Source organism: Tigriopus californicus, chromosome 6, assembly GCF_007210705.1.
Source record: "Tigriopus californicus strain San Diego chromosome 6, Tcal_SD_v2.1, whole genome shotgun sequence".
NCBI lineage: Eukaryota > Metazoa > Arthropoda > Copepoda > Harpacticoida > Harpacticidae > Tigriopus > Tigriopus californicus.
Window position 1 is genome coordinate 11,930,368 of NC_081445.1, and position 22,515 is coordinate 11,952,882.

General features: G+C 38.3%; 3 protein-coding genes across 7 annotated transcripts in view; 1 reads left to right on the top strand and 2 right to left on the bottom strand.

Annotated features, from left to right (window-relative positions):
* Positions 1-399: 399 nt before the first annotated feature.
* LOC131882619 (trehalase-like) lies at positions 400-15,133 on the bottom strand. 3 transcript variants are annotated; one of them, XM_059229813.1, is made up of 12 exons: positions 14,294-15,133; positions 11,551-12,299; positions 5,699-5,935; positions 4,200-4,334; positions 3,920-4,139; positions 3,727-3,851; positions 3,505-3,658; positions 2,894-3,014; positions 2,518-2,826; positions 2,334-2,456; positions 999-1,167; positions 400-922 (listed from the first exon to the last, which is right to left on the bottom strand). In XM_059229813.1, the coding sequence occupies exons 3-12, from the start codon at positions 5,927-5,929 to the stop codon at positions 713-715; spliced, it is 1,797 nt and encodes a 598-aa protein (XP_059085796.1). In that variant the 5' UTR covers positions 5,930-5,935; positions 11,551-12,299; positions 14,294-15,133; the 3' UTR covers positions 400-712. The 3 variants fall into 3 exon arrangements, with proteins under 3 accessions (XP_059085796.1, XP_059085798.1, XP_059085797.1); XM_059229815.1 differs by lacking the exons at positions 11,551-12,299; positions 14,294-15,133 and adding an exon at positions 6,591-6,609; XM_059229814.1 differs by lacking the exons at positions 11,551-12,299; positions 14,294-15,133 and adding an exon at positions 6,382-6,509.
* Positions 15,134-15,349: 216 nt separating this feature from the next.
* On the top strand, positions 15,350-18,547 carry LOC131882622 (gastrula zinc finger protein XlCGF62.1-like). 3 transcript variants are annotated; one of them, XM_059229823.1, is made up of 2 exons: positions 15,350-15,846; positions 16,193-16,982. In XM_059229823.1, the coding sequence occupies exon 2, from the start codon at positions 16,216-16,218 to the stop codon at positions 16,840-16,842; it is 627 nt and encodes a 208-aa protein (XP_059085806.1). In that variant the 5' UTR covers positions 15,350-15,846; positions 16,193-16,215; the 3' UTR covers positions 16,843-16,982. The 3 variants fall into 3 exon arrangements, with proteins under 3 accessions (XP_059085806.1, XP_059085804.1, XP_059085805.1); XM_059229821.1 differs by having other exon boundaries at positions 15,651-15,896; positions 16,193-18,547; XM_059229822.1 differs by having other exon boundaries at positions 15,651-15,846; positions 16,193-18,547.
* LOC131881524 (uncharacterized) overlaps positions 17,996-22,515 on the bottom strand; it is a 6,254-nt gene continuing 1,734 nt past the window's right edge. The window contains exons 2-3 of the mRNA XM_059228410.1: positions 18,406-18,497; positions 17,996-18,156 (exon numbers count right to left, since the gene is read on the bottom strand). Coding sequence (XP_059084393.1) covers positions 17,996-18,156; positions 18,406-18,497 — 253 coding nt within the window. The remainder of the gene's footprint in view (positions 18,157-18,405; positions 18,498-22,515) is intronic.

Sequence of the window (22,515 nt, forward strand, 5' to 3'; positions counted from 1 at the left end):
ACGCGTGTCTGGCCAGCTTCATCCCTCTAACAATTCAAGCCATCCGATAAACCTGACGCAACAAAAAAACTTTAATTCAAAGTCATGGGAAAATTGCCGGTCCATACTATGAGATTTCATCTCATTAACTTGTCCGGTTCTAATTCCGAAGCAAGCACCTCTTATAAGTTAGCAAATAACATCAAAAGACACGACGAGGTACAAAATGATTAGGTCAGCAAAATCGCCTCATTCCTCGATCGAATGACAATGAAGGCAAAGATGCGGGCCGTTCAATCTTGATAAGTCCGAGTGAACAAGGATAAACCCCAAAGAAACGCTGTTTGGACTTTCAAGTCATAAAAAACCCTCCCCAGAAGAAAACTGCTTTTGGAAGCAATAAGAACGATGAGTGGAGAATAAAGAAAACTGTAATTTATTCACTTTCAAGTCACAACCAAGGATTGAGTGACGGGCGTTATGGCACATTGAGCGGACAAGCGTTTAAGCAAAATAGACTACAAAATATAAAGTACGTTTCTCTATCCTTTGTCAATCCTCGGTGATAGCAATTTCGTGATCCATTAAATGTTCAACGGTTGAATAAGCCTTGTTTCCATTGGAAGTTTGATTTTGCAATTGATACAATATTTCTACGGGATGTGTGCCAATCTGGATGGACTGCTAAGACCCTAAAGTATGCGTTTACGGAATAACATCTTGCTTTCCCATTTTAGCTACGGAAGATCTTGGAAGCGGTAACTAGCAAAGGAAGAACTATTTGGAACAAGTTCCATTCAAGCAATCCACTCGAGTTGACATAGATTTCATCATCAGATGATAACTTGTCACCATATTTACTTAGAAAATCTAGGAGCACTCCATTTGTCCAACCGAATCCTTCTTGAACATCATATTCACCACCTCCACCGGGCAAGCCAATCTGTAAATTAAATTTCGAATAGATAATGCTATGAACCCGAACATCAATTGCAACATTTTTCATAAGGAAGCTTTACCTGCTCCACATCGTATTTTTCAAACATATCATTGCTGCTTTGTTCGTATGAGACGAAAATGTTTTTGACCCAACGTTTCACCAAATTTCCGGCAATTTCTGTTGCCTCGTGATCACCAGTATTTTCCAATGCAGTGACAATGAATTCCTGCATTGGCGGCCAAGCATTGCTGAAAGTGACATTAAAAAATGATTAGGTTTTGTTGAGTAACAAATATTGGTCCCGATAGCCGTTTTCAGTGTTGCCAAATTGCCAATAGCTTTAGCGCCAAGCTTTTTTAGGGGCTTATAGGGCTTGTCAAGGGAACGCGTTCATGAACAACTGACTTTATTCCATGGAGTAAAATCAAAGACGACATGCACCCCCAAACCGCACTGCTCATGCATTAAATTTTGACATTTGTTTCATTTTACCTGCTTGTCTAAGCAAATATCTTTGTGGTATTGAGCCAATTTGATGGTGCGTTCAACGCATTGCACCAAACATGTTCATTTTGCTGGGTTTTATAACACAACTCACTCAATATCACTCGATTATTTAAAATCCAATGGGCGGATAGTGCGAGTTGCCTGTGATGTTTGTCTCAGTTCTCCCTCCCCAAAATAAGGGTGCCAGTTCACATTTTTCCTTGAATTTCCTTCACTTGACAAGCCGTATAGAGACCCTTATTTGCAACGTCAGACAGCTCAAACGAAATGCGGAAGAGGCGCGGTTGATTGCTAAATAAACTAGTGATTTGCCATGAACGGAATTTCTTTTCCAGATATCATGTGACCAGAGTCAATAATTAACATAAAATTTTGATAAAATTGGCCAAAAACTACTCGAACGAATTATAATAAAAAAGGGAGTAATCGGCCAAATCGGCCAGACATTTGTTAGAGGCTGACTCACACAGTGCCCTCTGAAGTGCAGAAAGTAAACCGTATTTCGTGTAGCTTGGGAAGGCTATTGACTCCTTTCAGTGGCAACTGTCTGATGATTTCAGAACGGTACAATTTTTGGTAAGTCACTGGGTTACTTTTCAATACAGTAGAGGTACTAAATAAGCAAAATATAATGTGTAATATAAGGCACAAAACTTTTCCAAGGCTTAAAAAAAGTTAAACATGTGAATGAGTAAAACTGTGTCAGATTAATAAAATGCAATGCCACATGAACCATTGATTTAATAATTAAATGAATTGGAACTCTAATTTAATCCCGTGACAAAGAGCTATTGAGCCTTAAAAGTACGAGTGACCTCTCAAAATGTGATGGTGATGTCATATTTCTTTCCTGCTTCAATGTCCCAATATTCAAAGTGGTCACCAAATCTCGTGCTGTTTTAATTACCTAAAATCCCATTGTTGGCCTGAGCGGACTAATGATGTGGGAACACCTCCTGGATAGTTGAGGGCGCCACTACTTTTCAAATATCCAAGGAATTTCTGCACCTTATCAGATTGTCTGATTTTTCTGAAAAAATGAACATTCGCTTTGTAGACAAGTGAATGGTTTTCACATAACAGTCACTTACGGATAACAATTTGCCCACAAAGGACCCGCGTTGCTAGGATAGAAGTACGGGCGTTGTCTTTTGTTTAGGAGGTCAAAATCAAACCATGAACCCTTCTCTTCATTCCACATCACGTTTTCAAGAGCTTCTTCGAAGGATTGGAAGTACCCTTGGTATTCGTTGGCTTTCAGGTCATTACCGAATCGTTTATAAAGCCTGGCCATCACACTGCTACCTCTACATAAGTAAGAATTGAGATCCACGGGAACAATGTGACGGGTTGCGATATCAGACAGCTCTTGACTGTCTTCGCCATTTTCCCTCACAAACCTGAAAAACGAGAGAACATGTTGAAATTGTTCTGGTTTAATTCTAGTAGTAATTGCAAGTACTTTACCATCGGGTCGAGTAATCCCAACCACTCTCAGCTCCGGATTTCATGTTCATGTAGAACTCCAATTGATCGTCCGAATTGCCAAAATGTTGCTGGGCATCGTTGTAATCTTCTCTGTATGACTCTGAAATCGATCAGATCCTTTTGATTGATCAAGAATGTAGTTTGTTATATGTTGTGAGACACACTTAAATTCAAAAGTGATTTCCAATCAACGCCGTGATATGATTAGACACTTTGGTTATTGATCCTTTTGAAATTCGTAAACTTTTTCTCTAATAACACGAAAAAATAAATTTCAAAATAAATCTTTGTGACTTCAATCACATTTTCGCTCCTTTTGTTTTTTTTTTTTGGTGACTTTTAAACGCTTCCATTAACTTTTTCCTGTTTATTAGATTTTACTACCCTCTGCCTATTATCAGAAGGCTAAAAATACCATTTCCAGGTTGATGTAGATATTGTAAGGGAAAAACTAGCCTTCGTTTGAAAAAAATGGTAAAAGGTTGACTTTATCAAAAATTGGTGCCAGGAATAAAAAAATACAATCCGTTCAAAAACCAAAACATCTTTCATGAAAAAGTTTTTGTGTGCTATAAAATGTAAATTTGTACCTGGTCGTGGTCCATCCACTTCCACATTGTAAACAGCGACTCGGTATTCCTTGTTATTCAGTGTGACGAATTCCGTTCGATTTGCCAGCCAGAATTGGAACTCTCGATCCATGGAATCCAACAAAGACTCCACGAAGGTATCATCCCCAGTTGCCTTTCAAACAAGGGCACAGAAATATCTTAGACATGGTTGGGTGAAGCATTGTACTAATGAAAACTCACTTTATGGTATTCATCCACCATGGAAATGAATAGTGGAGGCTGAGATCGGCGGTTATAGTAGATTCGATTCCCATTAGGAATGTGACCCAAGAGCTTGATAAGGTGGGCAAAATTTTCCAGCATGCCTGGAAGAGAAAATCAGACTTCATTGTTAGGGGATCATTCCTCATTTGTGAGTCAATTATCATTTTACCCTTTGTGGTTTCTGGCATTTCGGATTGGATCAGGCCCAAGATGGTCCAGTAGGTGTCCCAATAGTACATTTCCCGAAATCTCCCTCCAGGGACGATAAATGGCTTCTCCAAGTAGATTAAACTGGTCTGAGTGGATTCTCTTAGGTTGGAACGGATTTTCCGGCCAAGATCGTTCCACCTTCCATGAATATCGATGGCTAAATCTCTATATTTCTTGTCCTTTAAATAAATGCTTTTTCAACAGCAATGTTTCCATGTTGTAGACACGAAAGTATGTACCTTAATGGATTCCAGGAAAGCAGGATTTTCATGCCAATCAGTGGGTTCCCAATCCTCAAATTCCGTTCCCTCTGGTGAAAAGTTGGCATCGACAAAGGCTTCGATGGCCTTTTTGGATGGCTTGTTATTGAAATCCTGTGTGAACAGGAGAAACCATAAAATAGCAGCCTTAACAGTGAGAGCAGCATCTGACGCTTTTCAAATTGTTTTAGCTGGGTTTAGATGTACAGGGTCAGGTAGAAAATCAGTTACAAGCGACGCAATATTTGAGAAAAACGCTGCTGAAATTTTCACCCAATCAGAAAAACTTGCTGCAATTTTTAAATACCGAAATGTTGGAAAAGCAACTTGGATACAAGAAACGTGGAACATTCAACCCTAAACAACATTGAAGGATGCGTTTTGGTTGAGGAGAACCAAACAATTTCAGAACTTGCCCTATTTTTGCATTTTAAATTTTAAATTTTCTAACTTAGAATATGGCATTACACTTCCTGAATTTTCGTCAATCAACAAAAGTAATAATTCTTAAGCACCTTGGCAAAAATGTTAAAATCTACTCCTATCATGGTTTGGCTTTCTTTTTCTGAATAGTCAATGTTGGTTTGGCTTTGCTTGATTGACGACAAAGTAACTTTTGAAGTTGATTCCACATTTTCAGAAACTAAAGGTTTATTTTAAGTCTCACCCTGTAAATCATGTTTTTCCGTTCTACCTCGTCTATTGACAAAAAAGTGATTCGATCATGTTAATGCTTATAAAAAAAAATTCCAGGGAATATCCGGCACACCAAGATAACTGATCTTAAGGCACATTTGAATAGATTTCTAATCCAACAAACTTTGAAACTATTTAGAGAAAGTTACAATCTACCACCTATAATTGGACATTCTCACGGGGGTCGTTGTTTACCCTTTGCACTTGAGCGCCCCCTTTTGACTTACTAGGGATGTGAAGTTTGGGCTGTGGCATGAGTTAATTACAATACTGTTGGAATAAGCGGAGCTGTTATACAAAAAAACCAAAGGATAGTGCTAGATACGATTGAAAAGATAAAACTTTAAGCTCACTTTGACGCAGAAGTTCAATTGTTGGAGGAAAAGCTATGCCATTTTTACGTTTGACACATCAATACGTATCCGAAAAATGGCGCTTGGGCGCAAAGGGGTACAAAAAAATTGATGCTGTGATCCTATCCAATTAACTGACGAATGATTTGTAACGTTCAATTACCGTCCCTTCAAGGAGGTGACGTGTTGTTCAAAACAACGTACAAGATAATCATGTGATGCATTCATCACTTGCGTTTTTCAATAATATCAAGATTTTCATTGGTAAATAAAATACTCCATCAGTAGTAACGGCCGATCAAATATAAAAAAAAACGAAAATGATTTTCTTGCACATAATGTATCTTTTGACAATATCCAAACTCATGAAACAGATTTTTGGTTTGCTTTTGAAGCTTGCATTATTATATTTTATTAAAAATGCCTTACCGTCATCATTTGCTCAAACTTGAACAAAACCATGCCCTGGTCATATCGAGTGGGCTTGTCCACAAAGGTCTTGCTGTCATTGTACAATCTGGCCATTTGCACCGTGTGAAGTAACGAGTTCTCGCCGCCGAGACAATAGATGGGATGCTCACAAGGCTGCGGGAACTGATCGGAAGCCGCAAGGCCCAAAAGGCCAAATAAGACCACGACACCAAAGCTCGATGTCTGCATTTTGAACTGCAACACAAATGAGCCTCAAGATCAAAAGCAACACATACTTATGAGAAGTTGTTTAATAGAACGTTATCTGTAGCCTGAATTGCGTCACTGCAAAACTCTTAAGTGTTAGAGCGTAACATATATACCAGGTAAAAAAGAAAGATAATTTCGTTGTTTCTTTCCAATTATATTCCATAATGAAAACTTATAATGAGCTATTTTTCATATTGATACTAAGATATAATTTCAAAGGACAATCAGCAATGTCCTTCTACACCTAGAGTTGTTGAAATATTTTGTTTTAATTAACAATTAAGATATTATCATGGGCGTTAACAATCAGCTAAAAAAGAACGCATCTAAGAACATTTGAAACTCAATCTTTTTCCTAAATCCTCAATCGGATCTAACCTATTGAATTCATTTTAAGGCAATAAATTGAATCAAGATTCCTTGTTAAGTACCTGAATGATTTCTTGACTGTTGACACGTCTAAGTCGATGAATTTCTTCAAGTTCTTTCAGCTCCTTGATATCAAACAAAACTGATTCTAAACTCTACCCTAGAATCTAGATTACAAGTCAATCATATTCCAAGTTGCACCTGAGAACGTCTGTCTACATGTGTGTAGAAGAAGTGTGCTTCGTTTTAAATTGAGATTTACTGCACATACCTGTTTCACTCGTGACAAGGATCTATTATCGTCTCACTTTCCTTCAGCTTTGATAGATAGTAGTACATCGTTGGCTGGGAGGTTATGGTACACAACCAGTGAATGTATTGCCGAAAAACCTGTCGAGCCTTTTGAATTCGTTTCATTATGATGACTAGACATCGACGTTTTTAACGTTTTGGAGAGGGCCTACCTGGCAAAGACAGGTGCCAAATATGTGCGAAAAGAGACACAATTGTCAATAGGATTGCAAGAAATGTCGAAACATAGTATCTACATATTTTGATATCGGGTCATAAGAATTCACTCATTTATGCAATGGTGAGCATTGTTAGCCAAAACGTTGACGTTGTCAACGGCTAAACCGTTACTTGGAAATTGTTCATTAGTTGCTTTCGACCACGATAAACGGAATATAAAATAATGATCTTATTCCAAACTACACTGGTTGTGTCTAAGTGGGGGATATTTATAGAAGATGTATTGGATTCATGGTAGTTTGATGGGAACACGGGTTTAAAGGGCATTTGTCTCTGTTTTTTTTATTTGCAAAATTATTCAGCATAGTCATTGATTTGTAATTAACGAATTAAATAGTAAAAGCATTAATGTTTTAACCTTGTAAAAAGGGTAACAAATGTAAAATGGTCCGTTGCTCATAACGCATGAAAACCTCGATCAAAGGGCCTCAGAATGGCCAAATATGTTTTTTGTTTCACAATGTCATTCTCCAAAATCAATAACTTGCTATCAACGAAACAATTCACGAAAAACACTAGTTTTTTTAATGCTGGAAAAAGCCTAGCAAATGTAAATCAGCCACTTAACTTGTTAAGAAAAATAACGTCGTTTATCATCGATTATGGTTTAACGGTTTGGTACGGTTTACGATTTTACGCAATGTAGTAGATTTCAGCAAAAAAAAACAAGCTTGCATTGGATTGAAATTCTCCACCCTTCACTTACAGCGTTTAATCTCTCCTCAAACAAGTCAAACATGGAGGAAAAGTAGTTCGTGGAAGTGTTTAAATTTACCCTTCCGCCTTTTCCGTTCTTCAAAAAGTCTCCTCCAAATCACAAACCTTCGTCTTCAAAAACGTTTTGTTGCCGGTAGCATTCAAGTAGAATCGCGCTCGTCCTTCAGCATCTCTATTTTCCAATCAGAGAGTTTCCAAATAGTCTTGAGACTTACGTCAAATCTGTCGTCGCCAAAAGTACACACGGAGGACTTATCCTCAAAATCTAGGTGGAGGAATTCAAACGTACTTAGCTTTGTCAAGAGAGACGGCTCAGATATTGTCGAGGATCAGCTGGTTCAAGCACACATGTCAAAGAATCGTACAAGCACGCTATAATACGCACAAAACACTCTAGGTTGATAACTGAGAGACTTGAAAGTGACATTAACCTTGGCCAAAACTAATTCGAACATTCATAAGGCCCTTTCCCAGAAAAAATACTTCTCCACACTTCATCAGCTAAAGTTAAAGTGGTGTTGTACTTATACGCCAATACAATTTTGATTTGGAAACGCAGTTCTGTTTAGATATATACCCACATTTCCTTGTTTGCCAATCTTATCTTTCCTCTGAAGTCAGAGTTCTTAAATTGTGTTGTCCTAACCCATCTTTAAGTCACATCGTAGCTTTAATATTGTTTTGTTACACTTTATTTTTTTTTTATTTGGAGCTAGAACCCCTGCAACGTGGACAGAAAGGTCAGGAATGACCATCGCAATTCATGAGCAATTCATACACATTTCATCTCTAATTTTTTTTCCTATTTTTGGTTTGGTTTTTCACGGGCTTTTCTAAACGCTACAGGGAATGTAATCCCCAGTACTATTAAAATGAAAGGTTATAATTTGTCTATTTATTACCTTTCAATCTTTATATGATATTTGGTCTACCAATGAATTAGAGTTGGCAGACCAAGCTAGTCCTTGAATGTAGGGTTGATCTGGAATGCTATCTAAAAATTTGTCCAAGTCTGACTTGAAAGATGCTACCGGATCAACAAGTATCAACAGTAAGATCAACTATGTATTTCCTACAAATATTAGAGGGAAGCAAATTAAACAAAGAAGGACCCCAAGAAAGAAGTAACTGAAATCCTTCCGCTCGATTCATGCAGCCTATCAGCAACACACCCTTCTTCTTTCTACACGTTGCATCTCACAGTAGTGCCAAGATTGTGTAAATGTACTACAAGAATGCCATACAGATCAGATGTTATGTACCATGGTTCACAGCTGATAGACTCATTTGGTCTAAGTACTTACACTAGAGGGGGCCGCTATCCATAAGTAATTTGAATAATGAAAAGCTAAAGAAAGAAAAGAGGAGGACTTCCCTGTTCTAGCTCTATATTTCTAGTCACTGGATGTCAGACAACCAAATACTCGGCTGGTAAAACAGTACAATAGATGGTCTTCTGGGAATTGATCACAAAGCAGTTTATTGCACTGTTCAGCAAGTGGTTGGTCATCTGACATCCAGAGTCTAGAAATGTATGACCTATTGACACATTGAAGTGGCACAAATTTTGGGAGGTCATTGGGGCACTTTTCATAACAGTAGAGGTACTAAAAATCCAAGATATAAATCTCAATATTGGACAATAACGGTTTCTAAGGTTTCAAAAAGTTTATTGCAAAAATAGGAAATTCTAAAATACAAAAAAATCAGCCGCAAAACGGCTGAAACTGTTAAACAGTTTTTAAAATACCTACCTGCATGAACCATTCCTTCAATGGATAAATGCACTGAACCTTCAATTTAATCCCTCAGCAAAGAGATATGAAGCCTCAAAAGTAGGAGTGATCTCTCAAAATTTGATGATGACGTCATCTTCCTTTCCCCCTTCAATGAGTCAATATCTAAACCTGGATTCTCAAGGTCCCAATTGGAGGTGCCTCTAAAAGTGTTTTTAGCCTATATGGCCACTACAATTGACCCTAAACTTGTGTTGGGATAAAGTCATGGATGCTTTTTCAAATGCACAACATTAGATACCAATTTTAGCTTCTTTGAATAATGGATAAGTCTAAATTTCTGTAGTCTCTCCCAATATGAGAACTCTTTCATTTCAGTACCGTGTGGCACATATCATCTTATACACTTTTTATAATGATTTTTTTCTGATTAAAAGTAATTTTATGGACTTAAAGCCAATCCTTGAGGTTTTGTATGATCTGTAGCTTTCTTTTGCGCCTAATTGGGAAAAATTCTTCAAAACCATAAGAATTATATTCAAAGATGTCCAAGCTTTGTGAAAGAGTCTTTGCGCGTATTGTTGATGGTGACCAGCCAACCTTCATGGTCAAGTATCGAGTTCGGACAGATTGAGGCCTTCTTGAATTCTTTGACCTCTTTTTGAGTCCTCCAGACTCATTGCACAACTTTTTTATATTGTAGATGGTCTTCCTAGCCTCAAAAGTTCTTGGCTTACCAACAACAATACGCATAAAGTCTTTTTCAAGGAGCTCAGGCATCTTTGAAAAAAATTATTATGGTTTTCAAGAATTTTACCCAATTAGGCGCAAAAGAAAGCTACAGATCTCACAATATCTCTAGAATTGACTTTAAGTCCATAAAATTACTTTTTATCAGAAAAAAATCATTATAAAAAGTGTGTTAGATTATATGCGCCACATGGTAGTGTTCCTAGAAAACATATTTTAGACCTGTTTGACCGTTGGGAAACCTGTTAAGTTAAGGGGAGCCCACATGGGCTAAGCACATTCAAGATGAGGTGAAACAATAAACTTGTACAGAGTTATTAACTCTGCCATGTCATTGCTGGACTTAAACATCTGTTATATCCAACCTCACATTTAAACAGATTTACGCACTTTCAATTGGATGAGCTAATTTAACTTTCCATTAGCTTTGAGGACTACCCTAAAACCCTTCATAGACAAAATTTGTTGAATGTCTTTCTTTACCTCCACTATCTAATAGCAAAATGTTTAATGACGTCAACTCAAGGGTCATGGAGCAGAATTTCATTCAGCATATTTCATTTGATGAGTCGGTAACTTCAGCACGCTCAATATTTGATCAAATCAATCTTTTGCCTGTTACCCTTGCTCGGTTGAATTAGGCAAGAAAATTCTCATTGTACTCTGTCCATATTAGATAAGTTCGAGGTTGGAACGTTAACATTTCCATAAATGACTTCAATCCACAAATAAGTATCACGCGTACCCTTTCAATCTAGACCTGCGAGACCTCTCATTATCAGGATGCGTGTATGTAGAAAAAGTTCGTGTTGTTGCTATCCATCCAAAATCAATTCATGATTCCACTAAAATACCTTGTCCCCCACAATCCTCATCCGTTCTTCGAATCTTTCGAAAAGCGGAACGGACTGACCCTTGAAATGTATTTTCGAAAATGTCTTAATGAGGTGTCGAGAAAAGTGAGTAGAAAAGCCAAGGATGCTCCTCGGACAAAGCATTGACACAATCCGGGGCTCATTTATCAACGTCCAATCAGCATTCCAACCCAAATCAGTCGCAGAAATCTACATACTAGACAACCTCACTGACTTTCCCAAACTATCTTGCTCTCATATTTTTTTGGAAAAAGTTCAAGAGCATTAGCAAAGTTTAAGTCTCTCTAGTCGAGAAAAACAAAGCATGACTCGAACTTTAGCAAGTACAAAAAACCGTTTCTAGCTCAGTTACTCTTTGAGTAGAGCTCTACATATCTGGAGGCGGAACGCATTTCTTGAAGTTAGTTTTCAAACGCATTCAACCGCATCGATTTGAAATTGGATAGTTTATTTTTCCGTACGATATATACTCTATATTAACTTGGTATGATGATAGAAATGTATTTTTGACTGACAAATTGTTTTTGGACCTCTTTGAGGTTTTGTGTTTTTTCTCATATTTTAGATAAGGGGACGATAACAAGCGAAGTGAATAAAATCGAGTCCAAAAATGTGCACTTACACTGCTAGAAACCGCGGAGAGTCTTCAGGCAAACGAGAAATTCGCCGTCATAAAACGTTCTCAGTGCTGAACTGTCGGATGGTGAGTTTGTTTTAAGCGCGACATACAAAGCTATTCACTGGTTTGATTCTCCACCCCTTGTCAAAGTGCAAAGGAATTAGGGTTAAAACTCAAAAAAATCAATGTCGATTACGATGTGGGGAGTTCGAGCTCAATGAGCCGTCATGTCAGTGATCGACAATACACAAATCTGAAATACACACACTTAGTACATAGAAGTGACGCAATAGAGAGAGCTCCTCAACTGTTTCAAGAGCATTTACTCCGGATACCATTGAGGTTCCAGAAGTTGACGGGAGGGCGGACACTTCTAGCCGCTCATGAGTCCTTCTACGCCAGGCATGAAAGCCGATGGCGCACTTCCATTCCTTGCGGGCTCGCCCTGGGCGGCACCGCTCTCTCGTCGGGCGCCCATAGAAGACGAGGAGTCGCCCATGCGTCTTAAGGCATCGCACATAGGGACCGAGCATTTGGCCTCGCCGCCCTGAGGGTGAGGCTGCTTGGCGTGCTCCGTTACTATGTCGAGCAGTTGGGCGCACAGGGTGCATGACTGCTCTTTTGCCGGCGGGCCGTCTGGGCCGAGGCAGGCAGGGTTCTGCCCTCCGAGGAGACTGGTTCTCTTCTTGAGACAAATCACAAAGTGACCAAGGACGCGGCTCATCTTCTTGCAGCTATCCATGTCACAATTGCTGGAAATAAAGAGAGAGAGACAGACGGGATGAGTTCGGGGGTGTCTGGATTATTGGGGATCTTTCGACTTTCAAATCAAATGAATGCTTTTGGAACTAGAAAGTGACGAAATTGAGTGCAGCAATGACAATAACTTATGAAAGTGGCACATTTACTAATGATCAGCTTTGAGTCATTTTGTTTCGACCTAGGTTCCATGTAAATTGAATCAGATCTAGCAAACCATCTATGAAATCATAGATTTTGTTAGAACTCCCCTTTGCATATCTGTATGAACGTGTTCTATCATGCTTGATTTCCTGATATCACGAGAGTACCGAACGTTGCTGACATGTTTCCTTCCATTTTATATCAAAAGTTCTTATGATGTGATGTAAATGAGGGGAATTTGCTGAAATGAAGAGAATCGTGCAATCCAGTGTTTTACCGGATTTTACTAGTTCAGTGGCCACTTTAGTAGATCCCTGATTTTCTTGATTCTAACTCAATTGTGGATATCTTTCCAAGTGAAAGGCAAAGTTGATGCTAGACATGCAATATTACGGAGGGAGGTACTTTTTGTACCACGATTACGGAAGAATAGCTCCCGGTTCAAAATGTTTTTAAAACGAAGTATCCAGGGGCCTCTGACACCTTGGCATATTTATCGTCACTATTTCATAAAAGGGTGTGGACTTTAATGCCCTTTCTTGTAGGGCAGGCTCAAGTAGTACATTCAATGGCTGATGATTCATGTTAGGAACATTGGAGGATCACGTTTTTTTTAAATCAGCCCAATTTCAAAATTTTGACTTCAGTGGAATAAAACTCTAGCATCCTGATCTATTATTTGCAGATTGTTTTTGTACAGTATTTGATAGTTAAAGATTATCAGTTGAAATACCTAATGACTTTCTTAAACCACATTTACAGAATGATTCTATTAGAATCATATTTAGCCTATGGAGAGGAAATCTGATATAAAATTGAGTAGGATTTTTTTATTACTGATAATCGGGGATTTAGCACTGTTCAAGAAAAAAAACCGATTTAATTGTTGTAGAATAAGTTCTAAAGACGTGTTTCATACCATGCCACCATACATCATAAATCATTCTTTCTTGTCTAATTTTCTATCTGATGGTTTTGTTTAAAATGCCCTACAAAGGTATGAAATTACCCTGACAGAATAATATTGCTCAAAACCTTATCTGCTATCCAACTGCTTTTGGAGCATTTTTAAGGACCTTTCATGGCCGTTAAAATGAATGAAATCAACACGTTTGACGTTTATATAGAGCTGAACATTTTCAAGCATGGCGATTCAAATAAAAAATGAATTGAGATGTTACGAAGTCTCAAAACAATGCGTTAGTCTCAAATCAAGCACCTTTTGAGCGATATATTTTACCCTTAAAAGCACCTAACCCTGTAAGTCTTACTTAATTTAAGATTTATATAATATTTCATCTTTCAACGAATCGGAGGTTGCAGATATGAATATCTTTGAGTATAAAGTTGGACGAGTTCTTGACTCTAAAAAACAACAACTAAATTTTCCTTAAAAGGTGAACACAGACAGAAGGAGATTCTTTAAACGACTAAATTCCAACAAAAGTTCTTGGGTCAAAACATCAGATTTTTCGTTTTTATCATTATCTTGAAGTTTAAGTTTCGACTGGTATGACACTTATTACAAAATTTCATTGAAAAGGCCATGAAAATGGGACACTGGGATGGTATAAATTCCATAACTTATTTATACAAAATCCTCAACCTGTATATCTAACCAGCCAATAGTCTCTCTCTAAATTCTCTAAATTCTCTGCCTGGACGAAGATGAATTACAATTTTGAATAGACTTTGAATCTCTTTAGCATCTTGTTCATTACGATTACTGGTGGCTGGTAGTGACAAGATATCAGAAAATGACATCAAGCGTGCACTCCATCGGTGAACCCGCCAACGTACCATGCAACACCCTTAAAAAGTGATAATCATGTTTAGTACTTACTTGCATTGCAAGGTGTGCAATAGTGTATTGATAAAGAGTTCAACTTCAGTCTTCCTTTGCTTGAGATCATTGGTTGCACTTTGATTGTTGCGGCCACCAGGAGCTCCAGCATCAATGGACCCACGTGGTCCAGATTCTTCCAGAGGTACGATCTTGTTCACATCTTCCTTCTTATTCGGAATCTCAATGTCAAAACTCGTCGTGACCATTGGCTGATCTTGATTCAAGATCAAGTCCCATTGGCGATCATGGTCTACCTTGGAAGCATCCAGGAACTGCGATGTGGTCGAAAATCCTGGCGGGTTGAAAGCACTTTGGCAAGTGTTGGTTTGAGCATCGAGTTGCGAAGCTGTGGCCAAGATGGGAATCAGAATGGTCTTCAAGCGCCCTCCCTGAAAAAACGCCACCTTCTTCTGATTCAGGCCAGACTTTGGACTGGGTCTGGCCTTCATGGCCTTCTTGACTGCCACTCCGTACATCCGGGGGTTGGCCGCTTTCGCAGCCATCCCGCCGGGACTGTTACCGTACGATGAATGGTTAGATCGGCGTTGAGTAATCATTGCAAAGGTTGAAGAAGGGCGGAGAGAGGGCGGCTAAGTCTTGAAAACCACGCTTCTTACACACAAGACTCTTGGATATGTAATGGAACTTAAATGACCAGGAGAGCGATTAAAGCTAAATAAGGATTGCGGATGACGGTGTTGACTTGGATCTTGTTATCAATGGATTGAAATGTTTGTATGGTATTTCACTTGGTTTCACCACTTACAGAAAAGAGCTTTCAATATTGAGTTGATTGCATCATGGCTAGAACACTGATTGTACTTCAGCAGCTTACTTCTTGGGACATATCATCTAACAGCGCAGAAGGTGCAATGTTATGCGAGGCTCTGTCGTTTGATTGGCTAATGGAGGGGCACACTGCGCGTCGATTGGCTCATTCTGATGTGGCCATATGACGTCATTTTGGGTTGTTCCTGTGAAACGTTCCTTGGTTCCGTTCTATGAAGCAGTCATTTTTTTTAACGCGTCTTACTTCTTTAATTGAGAAAGAATGAGCTCTTGATGTTTGATTGTTTCGATCATGAAAAGGAGTTTTAAAACTTTCTATGTGTAACATATCTATAACATATGTGAACATGAAATGAAAAAAAAAAATATCTTCAAACGGCAAAGCAAAACTTAAACTGTTTAAGATGACTATTGTTATGGAACACACATATTTGACTTGCTTAAAAATGAGAAGAACAAATATAAAAAGGAAACCTTTTGTTATTGAGTCGACTTTTAAAAGACCAATACTTGTATCACAATCAAATATATACTAAACTTTGAAACGTTAATCTTGAAATCCATTGTCTTGAAACTTATGACACTCCTTATAAATCATGTTATTACTGATGGATCGATGGAGCATGAAAACGAAATCCTTTACCCATTATGTACTAACATACATTAGCCAGTTAAATAAAAGTTTTTAGTCACCCTGAGCACAATAACAACAGTCCTTCTGCTCTATTTGTACCTGTTATAGATTAAATATAACTTTGATGGTAGTGTTTCTACTCTGTAATTTCGTATTATGCAAGATCAAACTTTCCATGTAAGCAATTAACCATTGGATTGATCTACCATTAATCATGGTTGCTTTACTTTTAAACATTGAGGCTGTGGCATTTACACATCTGTTAATGCTGGATTAGAAGCTGGTTCATACAGCTTGAACACATTTAAGTAAAGCAAACCCTAGGCACATACAATGATCCTTTTCTTGTTGGAAAAAAATCATTAAAATCCGACACTTTCCAATTAACAATGAAAATCGAGACCATATTGAACTGAATATCTTGAACATGAAGACATCCCTAATGTACCAGAACTTTTTAATTTCTTTTCTAGCATCAGCAAAATCGCTAGCAAATATGGGTTCCACGGAAGGGAATGAGGATTGGTGGCACAAGTTGAGCGAACACTGCTCTCGAGTCCAAATCCAAGATTGGACCATCCTTCTTCCAAACCAATTCGATTTACATTGGAACGAAGAGCCACACTTGACGCGAATGATTCTATTCAATCCTGTATCCGGACATTTTATCACCCGTGTCCTAGGTCGAACATTAGAATCTGGAACACTCGATTCACTAGACGCTTTAGTTCCCTTGGCCTCCAGCTTCTTTTTGTCCCAAGTGTGCTTAGGAAGGAAAGAAAATGAGGAGGACATGTTCCCCTTCTCCCTTTCGTTTTCTCTCCAATGCTCAATGATTCTTAGCGGGAAACCAGAGTCCAATGGAGATTTGGATCAAGAGTCCAAGCATTGGAACCATCCCCAATGTGAAGAATGCCGGAGGCTCTCTATTGAAGAGGATGGGTCTGTCTTTGATGATCTTGGAATGGATCTTGACGGAGGTGGTGAAATGTACTGTAAGCAAGAGAGCTTTAAAGAGGACATTGAAGACTATGACGACGACATCCCCGAATTGTTCGTGGGGAACGTTGTTGAAGAGGTCCAAACTGAAGACGCTCCAAAGAAAAAGAGGAATACCAAATAGAACAAGACCATCCCAGATTCAAAATCAGTGGGGAAAAAGAAGGTTAAAAAGAAGGATTCAAAACCTACTGAAAGTACGATCAAGTGCCCCATTTGTCCCAAAGAATACCGTACATCTCACGCCCTCAGGAGACACATGCGAGATTATCACCTTAGAGGGCAATTCCGATGTCTTTATTGTGAATCTTCCAACCATATTTTCAAGTTCCCTCACGAGATTTTAGACCATTATCGAACCTCGCACTCTTCTAATGTCCAAGATTGCAGAGTGCATTGTCCCGCTTGTCAGAATATCCTGGATCTCAGTGAGGATCCAAACACCTTGGCCAGTCATTATCGAGAGTGCGTTTGGGCCAAAAAGCGACAACGTTTCAAAGTAACCATTCAGAAGCGGAGAGAGACGAGGAAAAACGATGAATTTGTTTGTAGTGAATGCGGAAAACGGTACAAAAGTGGACAACAATTGCAGTTTCATATGAAAACTCATACCGGTGAAGGGATGCTGTTTTGCCCTCATTGTTCTTACAAGACGCCCAATCCAAGCTCTTTGAAGCTACACGTGGCGAAGCATTTGAGGGACCAGGGGATCTTGCCGAAGGAAATGTGCGATTTGTGTGGGGTGGAGGTGAGGGATAAATCCTCACTCAAGTCACACATGAACACCCATGAGACTCAACGGTGGAACTGCACCTTTTGTGACAGACCGTTTAAGAGCCAAAGGTATCTGGACTGCCACGTGGCCCGGTTTCATGACAAGAGTGAGACCTTCAAGTGCGATGTGTGCGCCAAAGGCTTCAGTACCACGTTTCTACTGAAGGATCACAAAAGGAGGAATCACCAAGAGCGGACGTTCAAATGTGCTCATTGTGGGAAAATGATGTACTCAAAAAATAACTTGATTGCTCATGAGCGAATTCATACAGGAGAAAACCCTTATAGTTGTCAGCTGTGCGACTACACGTGTAAATCCAGTTCCACGTTGAGCCTTCACCGCAAGTTCATTCACAACCATGGCAAGAACCTAACAGATCACCCTCTACAGATTCCTGATAAGAATGAGTTACTTAACTAGACAAACTTACATGCGAAATAGACAACTTGAAACATGACTTTTATTACCATCCTCTGTTCTTGGATTTGACAAGCTCATCATTTTAGCAAGACCAGAACCTGTGAACCAGATACCCGGCCAAAACTAGCAACACTAATCCAGCTAGAACAGATCCCAGGATGATTGGTACCAAGTCATCTTCCTCCTCGTACTCAGGAGGACCATCGTCTGTGGTTTGGGGATCCTCTGGAGAGTCGGTGAAAGCTTCAAAAGGACCAACGTTAGCATTCCATAATATATACATATTGTCCAGTTACAACTAACCTTTAAAGTTTCGTTGGGATGGTTCATCCACCTTCAGCTTGTCTGCTGTCAACCGGGCTTTATTGGCTTGGCTTAGCAAGGCCACTTTAGACAAGGTTTCCAGAATTTGCTAGTAATCCTTTTTGTTCTTCTGTTGCCAATAATAATTCGTGAGTTACGTAGGCTCAAGAACAAATTAAACTACTTTACCATTTTGGGCGAGGTCTTCGAGTTTGGATCCGACTTCTGGGAGATTGGGCATTTTCCGATCGTATTGAGAAGATTTCCAACATTCATCAAACCTGCTAGAGAAGGTTTTTGAGGGCTGGTCCGTTCCCAAAACATTGGAAGCGGTTGTTATGAAAACAAATAGGAAAGTAAAAGAACCTTGGCCATTTTTGACTAGATTCGAATCGAGCGTAGTTCTGGCGAATACCCAATTAAAACATAAATAGCTAAGATAGGCCTGGCTATCAACTGCAAAGATAAGCGAGCGATTGATAGTGTTATAAATTTAGGGTAAGATCTTACCTATTCGAAGAAAAGGTCATTTCTTTTTCACTCAACGAATAGCCAAGTCAATACAGTTGAGCATCTAGATTTTGCAACAGATAATAATGCACCAAAGAGGCTAAAAGGGGCTAAAAACGACTTTTGCCTGTTGTAATAATTCTATTTGCAATATTGCAACTTCTATTGCATATTAATACATTTTTCGCCCATTTTACAACTTTTCTGCGTTTTCTCAACTTTTCCCATTTTTCTCGTCTCTAAAAAAATTAGACTGAAAAGGCAACTTAATGGCACATAAAACAAAAAGCATGAAATATCAAAATCCTGAATTGTGTTAAGTAATAAAACCAATTTGATTTTGTATGGGATTCTCTTTTCTGGAAAACAAAATCAAAGGACTGTTTGTTGGGAGTTCTGATTTGTCAACGATGGATGAAAATTCACTCTAGATCATTTTGAAATTGAGCACTGAATCATGGGACGTTGATAGATCTATCATCAACCTTGTTCAGCCTTGGTCAGAAGGCTTATCTCTAAACATTATGGTATATCTGTGGTTTACATTTTGTGGCCTAAGCTTTATGTTAATTTTGAAATTATGGCATGTTGGCTTCATAATATGAGGAAGGTATTAGTGACTAGCAATACCAGTCGGAAATGATAAAATTATTGAAACGTTCAATTAATAACTCGCTTAAAGGTAGGGGCGTTTCGCCATTTTAGATTAAAAAGTATGTTTCTATAGATTGGTTTCGTTTATTTTGGAAAATCAAAGAATCGTTTGAAACATTTTTTCTTCATTTAACCATTTCACAATTTTGCTGGTGGATAAAGGCTTTTTAAAAAAATGATTGTTTTACTTTTTGCAAGCTTTACATTCAATCATTTAAGAATACGTCGCTTCAGCTTTTGAAAATGAAAACAAAGTCATAATTTATTAAATTCAAAGTTGTTTTTATAGTTTTGCGGTAGAAGATGTGTTTGTGTAATTCTTTGGAAGCTTGATGAGGTTCTTGTAATCACCATGACCTGCAATAACCCCATGAACCCATGACAGAGATGTCTCAACTGAAAGCCCTCTTTTTTATAATCTTTCCCAAATCGAAACAAGGTTGTTTTTATAGTTTTGTGGTAGAAGATGTGTTTGTGTAATTCTTTGGAAACTTGATGAGTGTTTTGTAATCACCATGACCTGCAATAACCCATGAACCCATGACCTAGCAATAACCATATGGTAGACTAGAATGCTTAAAGATGCGAGAAATATAGTGTAATCCAATTCAATATCCTTTGGGATTTTCACTTCCCATGATCTGTTGCTCTCTTATCATTCTTCCTTATTACGTAGCGTAATTAGAGCTAGAATAGAGCAAAACATATCTGCATTTTCTTGGTATTTTATGCCCTTTTTGTTGCATTTTAAATTGAATTATTTTGACATCTCTGATGATGACTGAAGAAAGTTCCAGCACTAATGGCTTAAGGGATTTAAGCGTGCTTAGTTAAAGCAGTTTTGTTAAATATATTTCCGCCACCTCGATAAAACTAACGTTTTTTTGTGAGTTGACATTAGGACTCGTTTTCAATTAATACGGAAGTCATGGTAAACAATTGGCTCTCTTCTGGAGCTTACTGTTTTTGCTGCTGAGTGTGCTTATAATAACGGAAAAATCTTGGGTCGGGCCAAACCATGAACCCATGACAGCAGATGTAGCTCAACTGAAAGCCCTGTTTTTTATAATCTTTCCCAAATCGAAACAAGGAGTTGAATTTAATGTATTTAATTCGTTGGGAGACTAAATATTGTACTAAGTTGACGTGGTGACAAATAAGCAAATCATAGCTTTTCTTTTAATTCGAAAATTGAATTTTATAAAAAATTGTCACCAACAAATTGTGAAACTTCATTTTTCCTTCTACAATTTGTTGGAAAGTAATGTTTGGAAAGTTCTGATGTGGCATATTGTTGTGATTCTTATTTCAATGTCACGAATGTAAGTGTTCATAATTTCACCGTTTTAGGATTTGAATGGGCTCCAATAAGACTTCGCAATGTATTGATTGCATCACAAACTTCAGCTTTTTGGTTTGGTTTGGTTTTCCACGGGCTTTTCTACCGCTACAGGGAATTTAATCCCCAGTGCTATTAAAATGAAAGGTTATAATTCATCTATTTATTATCTTTCAATCTTTATAGTATGATATTTGGTCTACCAACGAATTTGAGTTGGTAGACCGAGCTAGTCCTTGAATATATGGTTAATCTGGAATGGTATCTAAAAATTTGTCCAAGTCAAGTCTGACTTGAAAGATGCAACTGGATCACAACAGGCCTACGTATTCCCTACGAATATTAGAGGGAAGCAAATTAAATAATGAATGAGCCCGAGAAAGAAGAGATGTGACTTCATTGTTTTAACTAGCCTGGATTCTCGAGGCTTGAATGTGCTCTCAAAACGCACGATAAGCCTCTACGGTCACTAGAATTGACCCTAAATCCTGGGTTGGGACAAAGCTCATGAATGCTTTTGAAACGTAACGAGTATCAGATACCTTTCGTACCTTCTCTGAACACTGTACAGTCCCAACTTTTTTAGTCTCTCCCAGTATGAGAGCTCTCTCATTCCTGTGATGTTCCTAGTGAAACATCTTTGGACTTGTTCGACATTTTGTAAACCTGATGAAAGGAAATTTGGCAAAATATCTCCCTCTTTTCCTTCAAACTGCAGGAGAATTTTGGTGCAGTTTAGACAAGCCCTCTACTTCCTCCCATTGGACTTCTCAAGGCCGAACTTGAGAAGTTTTTGACACCATTTAGGTCAAGCTGACAGCCTTTTCCTTCTTCAGGACAAGGCAGCTTCCGGTAAATAGAACAGACTGTTTTCTTTACAAGTGTCTTTTCGTGCTTTATTTCAAGAGGAGGTACTACTTCAACCTCTACATTGGTCAAATCAGTCGACTTCTCAACTACTGGGTAAGCCTCTTGTTCAAGCAGCACCCTGGTTTCATTGACCCAGACAGTCAAAGTCTCTATAATAAAGGGTTTATTGACTACGGAAGGATCCTTCCGTGCCAAGACCAAGTCCAAACATTGTCTACCCTCATTGCTGACTTTTCCAAAAAATTGCTTCCATCATGAATGTAGAGGAACTATCAATGAGTGGAAAAAGAAAAGAACTAAAAGACTATGCAAACCTTGTCCTGAGATACAGGAAAACAAAGCAAAATAGGAATAAACAACCTCACATCAAACCAAACATACAAATTGAAGCTGGAGATAGTAAACAAGTAATAAGGGACAGAGAAAAGCACAGAATCAAGAACCTAAACTAGGTGAACAATACAAAAACATAGAAATAAACTCAACAAGCTGATTTAACAAAAATAATATCAATATACTTCTGATCAATGACCAATGAGTACCAACTACCAATACTATCAAACTAAAGAATTATAAACTATTCACATAAAAATTTGGAACTAAATAAACTACAATACAACATCAGAAAAAAATTGCAAAAGCTGAGCATAAACATGAATGAGGAAGAAACTTATTAGGGTTTAAAACAATTACGTCATACCAAAGAGCCGTGAAAAGCCAAACCTAATTGAGTGAATGATCCTAGGAGATAAGAACAAGAGCAAACTAAAATGCGTCTGTTCTCAGCAAGCTCCACAACTGGAATGTCAATTAAGTTGTTCATCAAAAGATACCTTACTGAACAGCGTTTTCTTTTGGTGTTTTATGTTTGTTTGTCCCCTACATTAGACAGAGGGTGTTACATTCGCCAAACCAAAAATTCAATT

Coding starts and splice junctions, on each gene's coding strand:
- LOC131882622 (XM_059229821.1), top strand. CDS start 16,978: ATGCGAGATTATCACCTTAGAGGGCAATTCCGATGTCTTTATTGTGAA.
- LOC131882619 (XM_059229813.1), bottom strand. CDS start 5,929: ATGCAGACATCGAGCTTTGGTGTCGTGGTCTTATTTGGCCTTTTGGGC. Junction 3,659..3,726: donor TGGTGGATGAATACCATAAA/GTGAGTTTTCAT, acceptor CTTGTTTGAAAG/GCAACTGGGGATGATACCTT. Junction 3,015..3,504: donor AGTGGATGGACCACGACCAG/GTACAAATTTAC, acceptor GATCGATTTCAG/AGTCATACAGAGAAGATTAC.